The sequence below is a fragment of the Eriocheir sinensis genome, chromosome 26 (genome assembly GCF_024679095.1).
Source record: "Eriocheir sinensis breed Jianghai 21 chromosome 26, ASM2467909v1, whole genome shotgun sequence".
Taxonomy (NCBI): domain Eukaryota; kingdom Metazoa; phylum Arthropoda; class Malacostraca; order Decapoda; family Varunidae; genus Eriocheir; species Eriocheir sinensis.
This window is the reverse complement of record NC_066534.1, coordinates 16,299,878-16,319,198: the sequence shown is the minus strand read 5'-3', so window position 1 is coordinate 16,319,198 and position 19,321 is coordinate 16,299,878. Positions and strand designations below refer to the sequence as shown.

At 47.6% G+C, this 19,321-nt stretch overlaps 2 protein-coding genes and 1 long non-coding RNA gene across 7 annotated transcripts in view; 1 reads left to right on the top strand and 2 right to left on the bottom strand.

Moving 5' to 3' along the window:
* The window catches only part of LOC127003828 (leucine-rich repeat-containing protein 70-like), a 95,039-nt gene that overhangs the window by 3,283 nt on the left and 72,435 nt on the right, over positions 1 to 19,321 (bottom strand). The window contains exons 4-5 of the mRNA XM_050870899.1: positions 2,199 to 2,417; positions 1,592 to 1,689 (exon numbers count right to left, since the gene is read on the bottom strand). Of these exons, the coding sequence (XP_050726856.1) occupies positions 1,592 to 1,689; positions 2,199 to 2,417 (317 nt within the window). The remainder of the gene's footprint in view (positions 1 to 1,591; positions 1,690 to 2,198; positions 2,418 to 19,321) is intronic.
* Positions 5,974 to 8,048, bottom strand: LOC127003831 (uncharacterized). 4 transcript variants are annotated; one of them, XR_007757429.1, is made up of 6 exons: positions 7,903 to 8,048; positions 7,615 to 7,710; positions 7,425 to 7,520; positions 7,185 to 7,232; positions 6,158 to 6,656; positions 5,974 to 6,103 (listed from the first exon to the last, which is right to left on the bottom strand). It is a non-coding gene; the product is annotated as an uncharacterized LOC127003831 (long non-coding RNA). The 4 variants fall into 4 exon arrangements; XR_007757427.1 differs by lacking the exon at positions 7,185 to 7,232 and adding an exon at positions 6,897 to 7,040 and having other exon boundaries at positions 7,473 to 7,520; XR_007757430.1 differs by lacking the exons at positions 7,185 to 7,232; positions 7,615 to 7,710 and adding exons at positions 6,849 to 6,944; positions 6,993 to 7,040 and having other exon boundaries at positions 6,158 to 6,800; positions 7,473 to 7,520; positions 7,903 to 8,026.
* On the top strand, positions 6,261 to 8,406 carry LOC127003829 (uncharacterized). Of its 2 annotated transcripts, none has more exons than XM_050870901.1 (2): positions 6,261 to 6,633; positions 7,736 to 8,406. In XM_050870901.1, exons 1-2 carry the CDS (start codon positions 6,261 to 6,263, stop codon positions 8,404 to 8,406), a joined length of 1,044 nt encoding a protein of 347 aa, XP_050726858.1. The 2 variants fall into 2 exon arrangements, with proteins under 2 accessions (XP_050726858.1, XP_050726857.1); XM_050870900.1 differs by having other exon boundaries at positions 7,640 to 8,406.

Sequence of the window (19,321 nt, the reverse complement as noted above, 5' to 3'; positions counted from 1 at the left end):
TCTCCATGATCACTTCCTCCCTCCCTCTTAAGGTATCTCCATGATCACTTCCTCCCTCCTCTTAAGCTATCTCCATGATCACTTCCTCCTCCCTCTTAAGCTATCTCCATGATCACTTCCTCCTCCCTCTTAAGGTATCTCCATGATCACTTCCTCCCTCTTAAGGTATCTCCATGATCACTTCCTCCCTCCCTCTTAAGCTATCTCCATGATCACTTCCTCCCTCCCTCTTAAGCTATCTCCATGATCACTTCCTCCCACCCTCTGAAGCTATCTCCATGATCACTTCCTCCCTCCCTCTTAAGCTATCTCCATGATCACTTCCTCCCTCCCTCTTAAGCTATCTCCATGATCACTTCCTCCCTCCCTCTTAAGCTATCTCCATGATCACTTCCTCCCTCCCTCTTAAGGTATCTCCATGATCACTTCCTCCCTCCCTCTTAAGGTATCTCCATGATCACTTCCTCCCTCCCTCTTAAGCTATCTCCATGATCACTTCCTCCCTCCCTCTTAAGCTATCTCCATGATCACTTCCTCCCTCCCTCTTAAGCTATCTCCATGATCACTTCCTCCCTCCCTCTTAAGCTATCTCCGTTTTCGCTTCCTCCCTCCCTCCCTCTTAAGCTATCTCCATGATCACTTCCTCCCTCCCTCTTAAGCTATCTCCATGATCACTTCCTCCCTCCCTCTTAAGCTATCTCCATGATCACTTCCTCCCTCCCTCCCTCTTAAGCTATCTCCATGATCACTTCCTCCTCCCTCTTAAGCTATCATGATCACTTCCTCCCTCCCTCTTAAGCTATCTCCATGATCACTTCCTCCCTCCCTCTTAAGGTATCTCCATGATCACTTCCTCCTCCTCTTAAGCTATCTCCATGATCACTTCCTCCTCCCTCTTAAGCTATCTCCATGATCACTTCCTCCTCCTCTTAAGCTATCTCCATGATCACTTCCTCCTCCCTCTTAAGCTATCTCCATGATCACTTCCTCCCTCCCTCTTAAGCTATCTCCATGATCACTTCCTCCCTCCCTCTTAAGCTATCTCCGTTTTCGCTTCCTCCCTCCCTCCCTCTTAAGCTATCTCCATGATCACTTTCTCCCTCCCTCTTAAGCTATCTCCATGATCACTTCCTCCCTCCCTCTTAAGCTATCTCCGTTTTCGCTTCCTCCCTCCCTCCCTCTTAAGCTATCTCCATTATCACTTCCTCCCTCCCTCTTAAGCTATCTCCATTATCACTTCCTCCCTCCCTCTTAAGCTATCTCCATGATCACTTCCTCCCTCCCTCTTAAGCTATCTCCATTATCCTTCCTCCCTCCATCCTAAGCTATCTCCATTATCACTTCCTCCCTCCATCTTAAGCTATCTCCATATTCCTGTAGTGTCTGCGTGACTGGCATCTCCGGAGCCGCTGAGCCGTGAGTGAGGCGCAAGTCATGACTCATAGACTAACCACGTAATCCTCTTCTAATTATCATCAGTGTCTTCCCGGACAAAATGTATCTCTTGTAGGGCAACCAAACTATCGTGACCTAACCTAAACCGGGCAGAACCTAATTACACTGCAGGAATAAGACGCCCAATGCTACTCACGGGTTGATCACCTCGATGCGGTTCTTGGAGAGGTTGATTTGGTTCACGCTCTCCAGGCCGGCGAAGGCAAACTGCGGGAGCTCCGTCAGGGGGTTGTTCTGCGGGGAAAAACGTTGCTGGCAGTCACTTCTTTTTCTATAACGAAGTAAGGCTCGTATTCTCAAAAGTTTCAGTGCCTGCACATTCACATTTCATAAGGCTTTCGGAGAGGTTGTGTTAGTACTTCCATGGGTAGTTATATGGGCCCAGTGATAGTTTTGTTAGGGTTCTGCTCCGTGAATGTGGAAATGACTTTGAAGAAGCCGAGTAATTCCTTTTATGGTCTTTGGAAATAGTTTTTTTTGTGAGAGAGAGAGAGAGAGAGAGAGAGAGAGAGAGAGAGAGAGAGAGAGAGAGAGAGAGAGAGAGAGAGAGAGAGAGAGAGAGAGAGAGAGAGAGAGAGAGAGAGAAGGAAGAGAGGAAAGAAAGGAAGGAAGGAAAGAAAGGAAGAAAGGAAACAGAGCAAGAAAGGAAAGAAAGGAAAGAAAGAAAGAAGAAAAGAAAGAAAAAGAGAAAGACAGAAAGAAAAATGAAAGAAAAAAAAGAAATGGAGAAAAAATTCCCTCACCTGGATGGATATGTCCTTGAGGTGGCCGAGGCCGCGGAAGACGAAGGGTTTTATCTTCCGGATCTGGTTGTCATTGAGCGAGAGCGTCTTCAGGTGGCGCCAACGCACGAACATCTCCGTCTCCAGCGTCCGCAGGTCATTCTTGGAGAAGGTCAGGTCCTCCACAGTCTCCGGCAGCCGCTGAGGGACCGCCGAGAGATTGCCGCCGTTGCATATGACCTGAGGAAGGGAGAGGAAGGTGGAGGGCGATTCGAGCCGGTATCATAGACAGGTAAAGGTACAGTTGGGAGTGAGGGTAACGCTACTTCGGGATATAGGAACCTTTAATCCTGTAACGTTAATTCTACGGCGTCAGCAGTTAGTTAGTTTGTCCCTCAGCCCAGTTCACGCCCGTCTTGTATCGCGTTGCCAGATTGTCGTACTCAGTCGCTTATGTTCCCCGACTTCCTACCCTCAAACTGTCTTCTGGGCTCCAATAACGAAACTCATTTATAGTTATCGTTAAAATTGTTAGATCCTGATGTTTCTTGGCAATAGTGAGGCGTCAGAAACCGGTAAATACTATGCTCTGAGTACGATGATCTGGCAACGGTGCGCACGTCTATGTTCGTGTCAGGTTACTTTCCATAGAATATACGGATTTTAGTTTATTCAGTGTTTGTCTGTCCCATCATTGTAAGTGCAGAACCAACATGAGGTATAACTGCGCGTGGCGGCGGTGCTCATCTCCGTCCCGTTTGTCCTTTGAGCTTGTGGCGGGAGAGAACACTTATTTCCGTATTCTTAAAGGTATCGGGCTCCAGTTACGATTATTATCCAAGGCCACAGAGAAGAGTAATCAGGTTTTCTTGTGTGACTTTCCCGTTCAAGAAGCAGCAGTCGTGTCGAATCATCCTCAGGGTCACAAAACAGTCCACGAAAGTCACATAAATTTATACGAGAGGCTTTTAAAACAGGCGAACTGAACCTGGTTGCCACAGTTTACCCTCCTCATGTTTCCCCAGGTACCCATTCATCAACCAGCCCGGAAGAAGGGGTGACCAGCTGGGTGGGTTGCACGCTGACTGCCCAGGCCGGGATTCGAACCCAGACCCGCAGATTCGTAGTCAGGGACGCTAACCAGTGCACCGCGGAGTCGTATTACAGAGGTTTGTCTTTTTTACGCATTAGAAGTAGCAGCTCAGTGGCAAAAATATATAAAGAAGAAAAAATGAAAGAAAGAAAACGATATGCACTGCTCCTGTAAAGAAAACTGAATGAGTGTTGGATGAGATGATTTTTAAAGGGTGACGAGAGTAAAATTTAGCGACGTATGTGTGTGGGTGTGTGTGTGTGTGTGTGAGTGAGAGAGAGAGAGAGAGAGAGAGGAAGGGGGGGGAAGGGTCAAAGCGTCGATCATCATAACGTTTGTGGTTACCTTATGACCACACTCCATGCTCTCTCTCTCTCTATCTCTCTCTCTCCCTCTCTCTCTCTCTTAGGTGAGAGAGAGAGAGAGAGAGAGAGAGAGAGAGAGAGAGAGAGAGAGAGAGAGAGAGAGAGAGAGAGAGAGAGAGAGAGAGAGAGAACAAGAAAAGGAATAGATAAAGTAAGGAAGTAAACAAGTGAATAAAGGAAAAAACAACAACGAGAAAGAAAAAAGAGAGACAGTGAGTGAGTGAGTGAGTGAGAGAACAAGGAAGGAGGAGAATCAATATGAATTACCAGGGTCGGGACGCAAGTAACAACCTCAATAGTGATCGCTGAGAGGCCCCTTCAAGCGTGCTCTGGGCCGCCGCAAAACCCGGTGGTAATGGAACTCCGGAGCGCTGAAGGGCCGCGGACTGGAGGAGATGAAACCACCGCTGGCTGAGGACGCCGCGAGAGAGGGACAAGCGCTGGGAGGGAGGAGGGATGCTGGTGATAGGGGGGTGGGGGTGGGGAGAAGGGATGCTGGGGATGCTGGTGGTGGGAGATGGGATGCTGGTAGTGGAGATGGCGGTAGCGGGAAAAGGGATGCTGGTCTTTTTCCTTAACCTGTTTTCTCTCTCTCTCTCTCTCTCTCTCTCTCTCTCTCTTTGGTTCTTCCTTTTTCCTGTTTCTTTCTTCCTTCATTCAATCTCTCACTTTCTTTCTCTCTCCTTTCTTCCTTTTCTCTCTCCCTCTCTTTATTTTTCCTCACTTCCTCCCTCACTCAATCCTCTCCATCTATCTTTTCCATTTTCTCGTTCCCTCATTTATTCACTCCCTTACTCCCTCTTCTTTCTTTCCTCTTCGTTACTCCCCCATTTACTAAAGAGAAGGGGAGATGAGAAAGGGGAAGGGGGTGGTGGTGGTGGAGACCCTTACCGTAGACTATACATGAATGCTATCCCCCGTTTTCCCCTCTGTCTGTCTGTCTATATGTCTGTCTGATGCTGAGAAACGCCTGATAGCAAGAGGTCTGTCTGTATATATGGGATGGAAGGAAGGATGCTGGTGGTGGTGGTGATGGTGGTAGCGAAGACCCTTGCAGAATACATGAATGATATCCTTCGTTTTCCTCTCTGTCTATCTGTCTATAACAAGAGGTAAGACGGCGCCATTCACACACAGCATCTTCATCTCCCGTCATGTAGATATAGGATAAGAGGAAGGATGCTGGTAGGGAATGGTAGCGGAGTCTCTTACCGAATACATGAATGCACTCCTTCGCTCTCCTCTCCGTCAATCTGTCTATCTGTTTACTGCTTAACACGGCTACATACACACATATCTCCATTTCCCACTTGTAAGTATAGGATGGAAGGGATGCTGTTGGTGGCGGTGGTGGTAGTGGAGACTCTTACTGTGCACATGAGATGGAGAGTGGAGGATGTGGAAGCAAATTAAGGAGAGGGACAAGTGGAAGAATAGAAGGAAGGATGAACGCCAGGATGGTAGATTATTAGAACCTTTTAGAAGCCTGACGGAGGTTTAGTAAAGAAAACTAATATATTGACCTCACTGCCTTCTGAACATGTTATGAACTTATTAGCAACACTAGATGGAGATAACACAAAGGCAGACCTGTAAAGCGCTTGACTCCAGACGATACAAAGGCATATAAGAGGAAGAGATAAGAAGATAACCTACTGATATAAGAAGACAAAACTGCCGGAGATAACACATTGCTGAACTCGATACCCGGTGAAACAGCAGGAGATAAGAGAAATGTATTATATTTAACAGATATCCAACTTGCCGGAGATAATACAGCGCTGAATGAGATAAGTACTGAAGATAACAAGAAGATAATTGAGATAACAGTAGAAAAAAATGAAGAACGATGAGGGAGGAAGAGACAAAGAGAGAGAGGGAAGCAGAGATAAGATAAAGGGAAGGAAGAAGTGGAAGGAAGAAAATGAAGTGTAGAGGGAGGCAGAAACAAGGTAAGGTGAAGACAGAAAAGGGAAGGAAAGGAAGGAATGGTAGAGGGAAGCAAAGGGAAGAGAAAGGTGAGAAAAGGGAAAAAAATAAGAGGAAGAGAGGAAAGTAGAGAACTATAGCGGCACTTTATAAGGGGAGAGGTAGGTGGAGCTAAAAGTGGAGGGAAAAACAGGTGAGGTGGAGGAACCATGTGGATTGAAGGGAAGAGGAAGAGAACGTAGAAGGAAGGAAAAACAAAGAGAAGGTAAAACGTGAAAGGTGGAATGGAGAGAGAGGAGAATGGAGACAAAGGGAGTTAGAAGAAGGGATAATGTCTCAACAGTAAGAAACGAAAAGATAAGATATGTGATAGTAACCTTTGGTGCCAACAGAGGCTTCCCGCAACTCGGAGGTCGCCTCGTCGCCAGCACCTTTTCCTTCACCAGAGGCTTCCCGCAACTCGGAGGTCGCCTCGTCGCCAGCACCTTTTCCTTCACCAGAGGCTTCCCGCAACTCGGAGGTCGCCTCGTCGCCAGCACCTTTTCCTTCATCAGAGGCTTCCCGCAACTCGGAGGTCGCCTCGTCGCCAGCACCTTTTCCTTCACCAGAGGCTTCCCGCAACTCGGAGGTCGCCTCGTCTGCAGCTTCAGGTCACGAGCAGTGTTACTCGGCCGTCTCAGGTGTCTAAGTCGCTTAATGAGCGTCAGCGGCCTCGTCCCCCCGCCACTCAGCGATCTTGGCGCGCATGGAGTGGTGGCACTGCAGCACTGCGTCTTTGTGGCCCTTCACGTGCAGGGTTCGCTTAATCCGCACGATTTTGACCCCATAGCTCCGCCGCAGATCCTCGAGGTGGCGGTCCTCGGGGCCTGCGAGGCGATTCATGAATCTATGAGGCACAATAAGGCTGCGGTAAGCGTAGGCAACAGTGGAGGGCGTGGCAGAGACTGTCACCGGTGCAGAGGCCTCGCCGTTATGGGGGGCGTTCTTGTCTGCGGCCACTGTACCGTTCTGAGCGACTTTTCCCTCCTCGGACGTCGTCTCGTCTGCTGCTTCATTTCCTTCATCAGAGGCTTCCCGCAACTCGGGGGTCACCTCGTGTACAGCATCATTACCAGGGGCTTCCCGCAACTCTTGGGTCACCTCGTGTACAGCATCATTACCAGGGGCTTCCCGCAACTCTTGGGTCACCTCGTGTACAGCATCATTACCAGGGGCTTCCCGCAACTCTTGGGTCACCTCGTGTACAGCATCATTACCAGAGGCTTCCCGCAACTCGGGGGTCACCTCGTGTACAGCATCATTACCAGGGGCTTCCCGCAACTCTTGGGTCACCTCGTGTACAGCATCATTACCAGAGGCTTCCCGCAACTCTTGGGTCACCTCGTGTACAGCATCATTACCAGGGGCTTCCCGCAACTCTTGGGTCACCTCGTGTACAGCATCATTACCAGAGGCTTCCCGCAACTCGGGGGTCACCTCGTCTACAGCATCATTACCAGAGGCTTCCCGCAACTCTTGGGTCACCTCGTGTACAGCATCATTACCAGAGGCTTCCCGCAACTCTTGGGTCACCTCGTGTACAGCATCATTACCAGAGGCTTCCCGCAACTCGGGGGTCACCTCGTGTACAGCATCATTACCAGAGGCTTCCCGCAACTCTTGGGTCACCTCGTGTACAGCATCATTACCAGAGGCTTCCGGCAACTCTTGGGTCACCTCGTGTACAGCATCATTACCAGAGGCTTCCGGCAACTCTTGGGTCACCTCGTGTACAGCATCATTACCAGAGGCTTCCGGCAACTCTTGGGTCACCTCGTGTACAGCATCATTACCAGAGGCTTCCGGCAACTCTTGGGTCACCTCGTGTACAGCATCATTACCAGAGGCTTCCCGCAACTCTTGGGTCACCTCGTGTACAGCATCATTACCAGGGGCTTCCCGCAACTCTTGGGTCACCTCGTGTACAGCATCATTACCAGGGGCTTCGGGCAACTCTTGGGTCACCTCGTACAGCATCATTACCAGAGGCTTCCCGCAACTCTTGGGTCACCTCGTGTACAGCATCATTACCAGAGGCTTCCCGCAACTCTTGGGTCACCTCGTGTACAGCATCATTACCAGAGGCTTCCCGCAACTCGGGGGTCACCTCGTGTACAGCATCATTACCAGAGGCTTCCCGCAACTCTTGGGTCACCTCGTGTACAGCATCATTACCAGAGGCTTCCCGCAACTCGGAGGTCGCCTCGTCTGCAGCATCATTACCAGAGGCTTCCCGCAACTCGGAGGTCGCCTCGTCTGCAGCATCATTACCAGAGGCTTCCCGCAACTCGGGGGTCACCTCGTCTACAGCATCATTACCAGAGGCTTCCCGCAACTCGGGGGTCACCTCGTCTACAGTTTGATCGTCAACATCTTCAACGGAGAATACCTCTTTGAGATAAGCCTTCCATTCTTTGTAGTTGTCTTCATTGTTGTCTTGCACTTTGTCAATTTCATCTTTATCTTCAGCGGAGAATACCTCCTCGAGATAAGCCTTCCATTCTTGGTATTTGTCTTCCAGTTCGTCGATATCATCATTTTGTTCATCAGTATCATCAATATCAGCCTTAACCTGCGTGTGTGTGCCCCGTGGCTCTCCTTCAAAAAGCCATTCCGTAGCAAGGTACGGGATTGGCTGATTGGCTTGCAGGAGGGCGACTTTTTCTTCGTGTACGTGCAGGAAGAAAGAGTCGAGGCGGCCACCTCGCGTCAGCTGGCCGAGAAACTCTCCCAGGTCAGCGCGGCACGTCGGATGCTCTTTTTGAAGAGTTTGCTGAACATTTGGAATGTTTATGTTCGATGATTTAGAAAATGACGGAAGGAGTGGCGTTACACCACTTAGAGATGGTGGAGGCAGCCACTTCTGGTGAGCCAGAACCTTCTTTCACTACTGTCAATGTTAAGTTTCCAGAACTCTTTGGCGGAAACAAGCAACACACACACACACACACACACACACACACACACACACACACACACACACACACACACACACACACACACACACACACACACACACACACACACACACACACACACACACACACACACAGAAATACACCCACACCCACACACACACACACACACACACATATATAAATACACACACACACACACACATATATAAATACACACACACACACACACACACACACACACACACAGGAGCTGCCTTGCATAGGAGTGCCGGCCTCTTGCAGACTCTTAATGTCCTTATGTTCTTAAAAGATAGATAGATAAATAGATAGATAGATAGATAGAGAGAGAGAGAGAGAGCCAATATTGCCATACTCGAGGCTGAAGGGTCAGGTAATGAAGCCACGAGTATTACGGAGCCGAGTGTGTTATGACTGCTCCACTCCACCTCTCTCTCTCTCTCTCTCTCTCTCTCTCTCTCTCTCTCTCTCTCTCTCTCTTGCCATTTTATACTTCATTCCTTCATTCGTTTATTGTTTCTCTTCTGTCTATTCCTTTCTCTCTCTTCTTTCCTTCTTCGTCTCCTCCTTTCCTTTCTTCCTTCCTTCTATCTCCACTTTCTCTTCCTCTCTTCCTACTTTCCTTTCTTTCTTCGTCTGTTTCTCTCCTTTCCTTCGCTGCTTCCTTTCTTCCTTGCTGTCTTCCTTTCTTCCTTTCTTTCTTCGTCTGTTTCTCTTCCTTCCTTCGTATCTTCTCTCCTTTCCTTCGCTGCCCCCTTTCTTCCTTGCTTTCTTCCTTTCTTCCTTTCTTTCTTCGTCTGTTTCTCTTCCTTCCTTCCTATCTTCTCTCCTTCCTTCGCTGCTTCCTTTCTTCCTTGCTGTCTTCCTTTCTTCCTTCCATTCCTTCTTTCCTTTCTACTTTCCTTCTTCCCATTTAGCCTCCTCCTCCTTCTCCTCCACATCCACTTCATTCCTTCCTTCCTCTCCTCCACATGGCACTCTCCACCTTCCATTCCACTCTCTCCCTCTTCTTCCACTCCTATACTCCACACATTTTTCGTCCTCAACCACATTTATCTCCACCCTTCATTTTTTTATAACCACGTGGCTCTCATCTCTCCACCACCACCACCACCACCACCACCGCCGCCATGTCCTTCACCTTCCTTCATAAATCAACCTGTGTCGTCCCATATTACTCCCGTCCGTGGGTCGTTTTCCTCCCATAGTAATAACTCTCTCTCTCTCTCTCTCTCTCTCTCTCTCTCTCTCTCTCTCTCTCTCTCTCTCTGGCGGTAAATAAGAGGATATGTAACAGACTTGAAATATAGTTTACAATGAACAAAACACACACACACACACACACACACACGCACTCACTAGGAGCTCCGTATTGCAGTGACTAGCATGCTCGCTCGCCCCACAACCCAGAGGTCCTGCTCATCCCAACACTTTTCAGTATCTGGCGCCTTTTATTACTATCGCTCGAACCCTTAACCCGGTAGCAGCGACGGACCAAATTTGTGGCTCTACCGTGTACCAGCGACGGGCCAAATTTGTGACTCTACCGTGTACCAGCGACGGGCCAAATTTGAGACTCTACCGTGTACCAGCGACGGGCCAAATCTGCGGCTCTACCGTGTACCAGCGACGGGCCAAATTTTTCCCGCTGATATAAACCCCCCAAAATAGACGATGCATAAACTGATCACAAATGCGTTGATATATTATGAAATGGTTTGCGTGAGTGATGATTTTTTTCTCATTTTTCTCGCTTAGAGGGGCTTAGAAGAGTTAAACGTATCTGAGCCTCAGTTACCCTGTTTTAAAAGACTCTCGTAGAAGTTTTTGGGCTTTTCATGGACTGTGTTGTGATCCCAGTGATAATCTTACACGACTTCTGCACCTGGAGCGGAAAAATCACCCTAGACAACCCCGTTAATCTCCTCTGTGGCTTTGGAAATTACTCGTCATACAACCCCGTTAATCTTCTCTGTGGCCTTGGAAATTACTCGTCATGGGAGATCGATACGTTTAAGAATATGGATTTGGGCTTTTAATGGACTGTGTTGTGATCCCAGTGATAATCTTACACGACTTCTGTACCTGGAGCGGAAAAATCACCCTAGACAACCCGGGTAATCTTTTCTGTGGCCTTGGAAATTACTCGTCATGGGAGATCGATACGTTTATGGGTATGGACACAGAACCTTTGGCGGAACACTTTCTACACAGCTTCCTCGGCATTCCTTCCACCAGTTAAGGGTGAAGAAGCTCCCCCGGCGTCCCTTGTATCAGTTCCTATCGTGTATGGAATATTGATGTAATGTATACCGAATCTCTCCTCTCTCTCTCTCTCTCCCATCTCTATCCACCACCACCACCACCACCACCTTCCTCTTCCATTCACTCCCACTCCCGACCTGTCCTTACCTGTCACGTCTCATTACCGTCACTCCCTCCAATACCTCCTCCTCCTCCTCCTCCTCCTCCTCTTCCTCCTCCTTTCTTCCCTCCGCTTCCACCTCCCACGCCCCTTTTGTTTCTTTCTCCTCTCTTCATTGGCCCCTTCTCTCTCTCTCTCTCTCTCTCTCTCTCTCTCTCTCTCTCTCTCTCTCTCTCTCTCTCTCTCTCTCTCTCTCTCTCTCTCTCTCTCTCTCTCTTTCACGTTACTTGAGAGAGAGAGAGAGAGAGAGAGAGAGAGTAAATGAATGAATGTCTGTCTGTCTGTATATATGTATGTATGTATGCCTGTATGTATGTATGTATGTATATATGTATGTACGTATGTATGTATGTATGTATGTTTATGTGTACAATGCATAGAAAAAAATACAAGACTTCAATTGTTGCAAAAAGTTACACAATAATTGAAAAAAAAATTATACTAAGCTCTGTTGTGTGTGTGTGTGTGTGTGTGTGTGTGTGTGTGTGTGTACGTTTGTTTGCCCTCTGCCTATTTACACACGCACTTACACACATGAATCATAAGTGGAAGTGACAGGGTGGGAAGACAACCTCCTCCTCCCCCTCTTCCTCCTCTTCCTCCTCCTCCTCCTCTTCTCTCTCTCTCTCACATAAACAAAGGAAAAGGGCAGCTCTCTCTCTCTCTCTCTCTCTCTCTCTCTCTCTCTCTCTCTCTCTCTCTCTCTCTCTCTCTCTCTCTCTCTCTCTCTCCACGGGATATATATATAAAAAAAAAGAGGAAGGAGCAAAGGGGAGGAAGAGGGAGAGAAAAATTATGGTGGTGGTGAGGGTGGTGGTGATGGTGGTGGTGGTGGTGATGATGGTGGTGGTGGTGGTGATGATGGTGGTGGTGATGATGGTGGTGGTGGTGGTGGTGATGGTGATGAAAGTAGAAGAATAAAAATGATACTACCACCATCACCACCACCATCACCACCACCACCACCACCATCACCACCACCACCACCACCACCACCACTGCGGGTCAAAAAATTCTCTGTAATCAATATCGTAGTTTGAAGTTGAAGGAATACTAATGGAGGAATTAATACTAAGGCAGGAGGAGGAGGAGGAGGAGGAGGAGGAGGAGGAGGAAGAGGAGGAGGAGGAGGAGGGAGGGTGAGAGAAAATAGTGACAAAAAAAATAAAAAAACACTCTTGGAAGAAAACGACGTGAGAGAGAGAGAGAGAGAGAGTGTTTATCGTTTTTTAAGTTCAACACACCAAAGTCTAACCAGTATGTGTGTGTGTGTGTGTGTGTGTGTGTGTGTGTGTGTACGTTGGTTTATGGGGCACTAACCGTCATGTCCTTCCACCTGTGACTAACGAGACACCTAAAATTTTGACACTCACGTATTTTGGTAACCCCGTGACACCCACTCTCCGAAAAAAAAAATAATAATAATAATAATAGGAACAACAATAACAATGATCAAGAACTGTCCGTGTCTGTCCTTGTTCTGCCGTGAAAGGTAGAAGGAAAGGGGGAAGGGAGGAAGGGAAAAGGAAGGGAGGGAGTGAAAGGGAGGAGGAGATAAAGGAAAGGAGAATGAAGGATTAAGAAGAGGAGATAACATAAGAACATCAGCTCAGAGGAATCCGAATCTGTATTGCTGAGGGAGTGATGGGTTTTGAGAGACCATGTGAAGGAAGGAAGGGGGGAAAGGGGGAAGGGAGGAAGGGAGAAGGAAGGGGAGAGGAAAGGGAGGGAGTGAAAGGGAAGTGGAGATAAAGGAAAGGAGAATGAAGGATTAAAAAGAGGAGATAACATAGGAACATCAGAAGAGTAGAATCCGAGCTTGTCTTGATCGGGGAGTGATGGGTTTTGAAAGACCGTGGGAAGGGAGCAAGGGAGGAAAAGGGGAAGGAAGGGGAGAGGAAAAGCGGGAAGTGGAAGGGAGGAGGAGATAAAGGAAAGGAGAAAGAAGGAAGGGAGAAAGGGGGAAGGAAATGAAAGGGAGAGGGAAAGAAATGAAAAGGAAACGAGGAAGGGAAGGAAAAGAAAGGAAGGAAGATATGAAAGGAAAGGGAAGGAGGGAACGAAAGAAGGAAGGATCGAAGGAATTAAAAGGAAAGAGGGAGGAAGAAAATGAAGTGAATGAAAAGCAAGAACGAAGGAAGGGAATGGAAAGAAAAGGCTAAAGAAGGGAGGAAGGAAGGTAAGTAAAGGAATGAAGAAGGAAGAGAAGGAAGTGAAGGAAGGAGAATGAAGTAAATAAGAAAGAAGAAAACGAAAAAATGAAAACTGAAAAAAAGGAACTGTAAAAAAAAATGTAAGAAGGAAAGGAAAAGAAAAAGGGAAGTAAAGGAAGAGAGGAAAAAAAAGATAAATATTATACCTCTAGGGACGAAGGGGGAGGAAGGGAGGGAAGATGGAGGTAGGGAAATATAGCCAGGGAGAAGGGAATAGAGAGAAGGGAGGGAGGGAGAGAGAGATAAGGTAGGAAGCGTGGGGTAAGAGATAGAGAAGGGAGGAAAGAGAGGAGTGAGGGAGGGAAGGAAAGAGAGAAGGGGGGAAGAGAGATGAGGAAGAGGATGATATAGAAAAGGGAGAGGGAGGAAAAGGGAGGAAATGACTGAGGAGAGTGAGAGAGAGAAAGGGAAGGAAAGGGAGAAAAGAGAAAAGGGAGAAAAGAAGAAGGAGAAAGGAGAGAGAGAGAGAGAGACAGAGAGAGAGAGAGAGAGAGAGAGAGAGAGAGAGAGAGAGAGAGAGGAAAATGGCCTGATAGGGGAGAGAGAGAGAGAGAGAAAGAGAGGGAGAGGCCCGAGGGAGAGAGAGGCTGTCGAGAGCGTTGTGATCCTCGTCAGGAAGAAGAGAGAGAGAGAGAGAGAGAGAATGACGTTGCGTGCCCTCCTTGCCTAAACTTCTATACTTTTGTCTTCACACACACACACACACGCACACACACACACACAGCTGTCCTAGGCGGGTGTTCATTGCTCGTAAGTGTTTGATGGTCTCTCTCTCTCTCTCTCTCTCTCTCTCTCTCTCGTCCCCTGGGCTTGGCAACACTGACGATAGACAGACAATAACGGAGGAGGAGGAGGAGGAGGAGGAGGAAGAGAAGAAGAAGAAGAACAAGAAGAACAAGAAACAAGCGGAAAAAAAGAAACGCGGAAGAAAAAGGAGAAAGAGGAATAGGAGAGAGAAGGATGAGGAAGAGGAGGAGGAGGAGGAGCAGGCCGGGGCAGGTTAGGGTAGGTTATGGGTGGTTTATAAAGAGCTGAGGGCCGGTTTAGGAGAACTGAAGCGGAACGAGAACAAGAACAGACAAACTGAATGGCTAGGGGAGGAGGCTGGGCAGGTAGAGACAGACAGACAAACCGGGGCACGAGACACAAGAAGGACAGGAAGGGGATCAGGCAGGACGAGGGGAAACTGATGCATTCTGAGGGGGAGGCATTTAGCTAGGGAGTTCTAAGGGGCAGGAGGTAGTACAGGGACCGACGAGATGGGTTGGAAATGAGAGTGAACATGAAAAGTAAAGGAATGGAAAGAAAAGAACAGGAAAGAGAATTACAGGAAAGGGACGACTAGGAAGGAATGGAGTCGGAGTATGTCATCGCGCGTGGAGGTGAGAGATGAAGTGACGTGATGTCCTTGAACGCTGGCAACTGCGGAAAGCAACTATGCCACGTGTTATGGAATCTATACACTTCATTGCTATTATCCTTAAAAAAACGACACATTCATAGCTATACACAGACTTATTCAATGTATACAGAATCCTTAATACACAGTTTCAGGAGGTTCAATTAGCTGACATATGAGAGAGTGATGTATTGGGGGTGATGTGACAACGCTGTAGAGAGACGAGCCCCACCCTAACGGACTTGATATTTATGTCTGACCATAGGAAAGGGCAAGGAAGGAAGGGGTAAGAGGAAGAAGGAGGGACAGAAGAGAAGAGAGAGAAGTATAGACGAAGTAAGAGAAGGAATCGTATCTATAAATGGCATGTGTGAAGGAAGGCGGTGAAAGAAGGAAATAGAAGGGAGAGAAAGTGACAGAAAGGGAGAGAAAGGGACAGGAAGGGATAGGAAGGAACAGAAAGTGATAGAAAGGGACAGGAAGGGATAGGAAGGGACAGAAAGTGATAGAAATGGACAGGAAAGGATAGGAAGGGACAGGAAGGGATAGAAAGGGACAGGAAGGGATAGATAGGGACAGGAAAGGATAGGAAGGGACAGGAAGGGATAGATAGGGACAGGAAAGGATAGGAAGGGACAGGAAAGGATAGGAAGGGACAGGAAGGGATAGAAAGGGACAGGAGGGGAGAGTAAGGGACAGGGAAGGTTAGATAGGGGTAGAAATGGACAGGATAGGATAAAACGGGACAGGAAGGGATAGAAAAGTACAGAAAAGGATAGGAATGGACAGGAAACGCTAGAAAGGGACAGGAAGGGATAGACAGGGACATAAATTGAAAGAAAGGGACAAAGAGGAATAGAAAATGGACAGGATGGAATAGAAAAAGCAGGAAAGGGATAGAAAAAGGCGAGGAAGGAAATGGAAGAGACAGAAAGGGACAGGAAGAGATGGAAAGGGATAGAAAAGGGACAGAAAAGGACAGAAAATGGGAGAGGAAGGGAAGGGAGGACTAGCCGGGCGTGAGGTGTGAGGTAGAGGTACACTTCCTCCTCCTCCTCCCCCTCCTCCTCCTCCTCCTCTTCCTCCTTCTCCTCCTCCTCCTCCTCCTTCAGCGCTATCGTCGGCGTGTAAGGGTCAGTTGTACGTGAGTCTGGCCAAGTTTAACGCCTCTAGTAAATGTTGGAAGGCCTCTCTCTCTCTCTCTCTCTCTCTCTCTCTCTCTCTCTCTCTCTCTCTCTCTCTCTCTCTCTCTCTCTCTCTCGTTCTTCCTTACTTCCTTTTTTGTTTTTTTGTTTTTGGTTGTTTTCCTTCGTTATTTCGTTCGTTCGTTCGTTTGTTCATTATTTTTTTTCGTTGATTGCTTCTTTTTTGTTTTGTTTTCTTTCTTTTTTCTGCTTCTTTTCCTTCTTTTCCTTCTCATCTTTTTTCTTCTTTTTAACTTTCTTTTTCTTTCTCTTTTTCTTCTATTCCTTGTTCTTGTTCTTCTTGTTCTTCTTTTTCTTCTTCTTCTTCTTCCTTGTCCACGTGCTCATCATTATTCTCCTTTCTCCTTCTTTCTTCTTTCTTCCCTCTTCTTTCTTCACCCTCCTTTGTGGTCCTTTCTATCACCTCTCCCTCCCTCCTTCCCTCTTCCCTTTACCTCCATCTCTCCTTTCTTCCATTCTTCCCTCCATTCTTCCATACTTCCTTTTCTCTCTACCTACATTCAGTCCTCTTCCTCCCTTTCTTCTATCCCCTCCCTTCTTCCTTCCTTCCCTCCCTCCCTTCTATCCCCTCCCTCCTCCTTCCCTCCCTCTTTCCTGCCTTACTGACTTCCCTCTTTCCTTCCATCCCATTCTATTCCTTTGCCTTCCTTCCTCCCTCACTCTCTCCCTTCTTCCTCCTCTCCCTCCTTCCTTGCTGTCTTCCTTCCCTCCCTTCTTGCTGCCGTTCCCTTCCGTTCCTTTGACTCCCTCCCTCCCTCCCTGCCTTCTCTCCCTTCCTCTCTCCTTTGCTTTCTTTTCCACACGCGTTTCACAAGCAGTATTCAGAAGGCGTGGGAGGTATTGCAAGCCACCTGCTCTCTCTCTCTCTCTCTCTCTCTCTCTCTCTCTCTCTCTCTCTCTCTCTCTCTCTCTCTCTCTCTGTCGTTTAGTTCGTTCAGAAGACACACACACACACACACACACACACACACACACACGTTATGTTCTTTTCCAATACGTTTATTTTTTCTCGTAATATTTTTCGTTTTTTTTTTTGTTCGTTTTTTTCTTCTCGTTTATTTTCTCTTGTTTTTTTCCTTCTTTTTATCAATGTCTTTTCCTTTTGTCTCGTTTTTTCCGAAGTTTTATTTTTGGTCACACACACACACACACACACACACACACACACACACACATTCTTATCACACTTCAAAGATATAGAATTTATCTCTCTCTCTCTCTCTCTCTCTCTCTCTCTCTCTCTCTCTCTCTCTCTCTCTCTCTCTCTCTCTCTCTCTCTCTCTCTCTCTCTCTCTCTCTCTCTCTCTCTCTCTCTCTCTCTCTCTCTCTCTCTCACTTCCTTCCTTTCTCTCTCCCTCCCTTTCTCCATTTCTTCCTCCCTTTATATTTGCCTTCTTTTCTTTCTCTCCCTTCCTTCCTTCACTTCCTTTCATCTTTCCTCGCAGCCTTCCCTTCCTCTCCCTTTCCTTCACCTCCCCTTTCCACCCTTCCCTTATGTTCCCCTTTCTTTTCCCTCCCTTCCTCCTCCTTTCTTCCTCTCTATTTGTCTCCTTTTCTTTATCTTCCTTCCTTCCTTCCCTTCTTTCATCTCTCCTGGCAGACTTTCCTTCCTCTCTCTTTCCCTTCCCTAACCTTCCCCCTCCCCTCTTCTTTCTCTCCCTCCCTCCTTCCTTCCTTCCTTCCCTCCATCTCTCCTGGCTGCCTTCCCTTCCTCTCCCTTTCCCGCACCTCCCCTTCTGGTCCCCCTTTAACCTACTCCCCTCTCCCCTCTTCCCCCCCCCCCGTTTCACCCTCTCCTTTTCTTTCCCTCCCTTCCTTCCTTCATTCATTTCACTTGCCTCTCTCCTCGTTGCCTTCCCTTCCCTTTCCATTCCCTCACCTTCCCTTCCGCCCCCCCTCTCCCCCTTCCTCCCCCTCCCCCTTCTCATTAACGCACCTCACGCCAAGGCACCTTTTCACACTTTCTCTCTTTCTTTCTTTCTTTCTCTCTCTTTCTTTCTTTCTTTCAGTCGATTAGTGTCAAGCGCTTTTCTTCCTTCCTTCCTTTCTTTCCATTTTTTTCTTCTTTCTTCTTCTTTCAATCCTGTGAGTTGGCGAGTGAGTGAGTGAGTGAGTGTGTGTGTGTGTGTGTGTGTGTGTGTGTGTGTGTGTGTGTGTGTGTGTGTGTGTGTGTTTCTCTGTTATCAGAATCTTATATATAGTCTCTCTCCCTTTCTTTCTTTCTTTCTTTCTTTCTTTCTCTCGCAAAATCTCTTCATGTATCTTAATTCTCTTTATAATCACGTGCCAAGTAATACGTCTCTCTCTCTCTCTCTCTCTCTCTCTCTCTCTCTCTCTCTCTCTCTCTCTCTCTCTCTCTCTCTCTCTCTCTCTCTCTCTCTCTCTCTCTCTCTCTCTCTCTCTCTCTCTCTCTCTCTCTCTCTCTCTCTCTCTCTCTCTCTCTCTCTCTCTCTCTCTCTCTCTCTCTCTCTCCCCTCTTGTCTCCTCTTCTCTCCTCCTCCTCCTCCTCCTCCTCCTCCTCCTCCTCCTCCTCCTCCTCCTCCTCCTCCTCCTCCTCCTCGGCCCCCTGGGAGGTTAGGTGTTCCGGTATGCAGATGGAGAGCTTGATACGAACGCCCACCTGACCCGGCTCACTCTCTCTCTCTCTCTCTCTCTCTCTCTCTCTCTCTCTCTCTCTCTCTCTCTCTCTCTCTCTCTCTCTCTCTCTCTCTCTCTCTCTCTCTCTCTCTCTCTCTCTCTCTCTCTCTCTCTCTCTCTCTCTCTCCATCTTATTTCTTTCCTTTGTTTTCTTTTCCTTCCCCTTCTCCTCCTCCTCCTCCTCCTCCTCCTCCTCCTCCTCCTCCTCCTCCTCCTCTTCCTCCTCCCCCTCCTTCTCTTTCATTTACTATTCGCTTCGTGTGTTCTATCTCCTCTCTCTCAGTTGTTCTCTTCTCTCTCTCTCTTCCTTTCCTCCTCTCTTCCCTTCAGGAGTGAGAGGAGGAAGAGGTGTTGGAGGAGGAGGAGGAGGAGGAGGGGTGGAGGAGGAACTAGAAGACGAAGAAGAAAAAGAAGATAGAATAGAAAGAAAATAGAAAATATGATAAAGAAAAAGAAAAGGATGAAGAGAGAGAGAGAGAATTGATTAGTTGCCTTTTCACCAATTCAATTCATTTTCACTTTTTTCGTATTTTTTCTAACTTCTCCTTCCTTCCTTCCTTCCTTCCTTCCTTTCCTCTTTAATGTCTTCTTCTTTTTCCCTCTCTTTCTTATCTTTCTTTTCCTTCTCTTCTTCTCTTCTTCCTCCCTTTTCCTTCTTCTACTTTTCGTTCTCCTTCTTCCCCTTTCTCTCCTCACTACTTCCCGTTTTCTTTTATTTATCCTGTTTTCTACTTCCTATACTTCTGATTCTCCTCTTCCTCCTCTTTGCTATCTTCCTCTTCCTCCTCCTCCTCCTCTTCCTCCTCCTCCGAAGTATGTAGATGAAGGAGGTGACAGCGCCGTAAAACTCGTATAGTGCTGTAGAAGTAGTAGTAGTAGTAGTAGTAGTAGGAGGAGGAGGAG

Coding starts and splice junctions, on each gene's coding strand:
- LOC127003829 (XM_050870900.1), top strand. CDS start 6,261: ATGAGCGTCAGCGGCCTCGTCCCCCCGCCACTCAGCGATCTTGGCGCG. Junction 6,634..7,639: donor CTTCATTTCCTTCATCAGAG/GCTTCCCGCAAC, acceptor TCATTACCAGAG/GCTTCCCGCAACTCTTGGGT.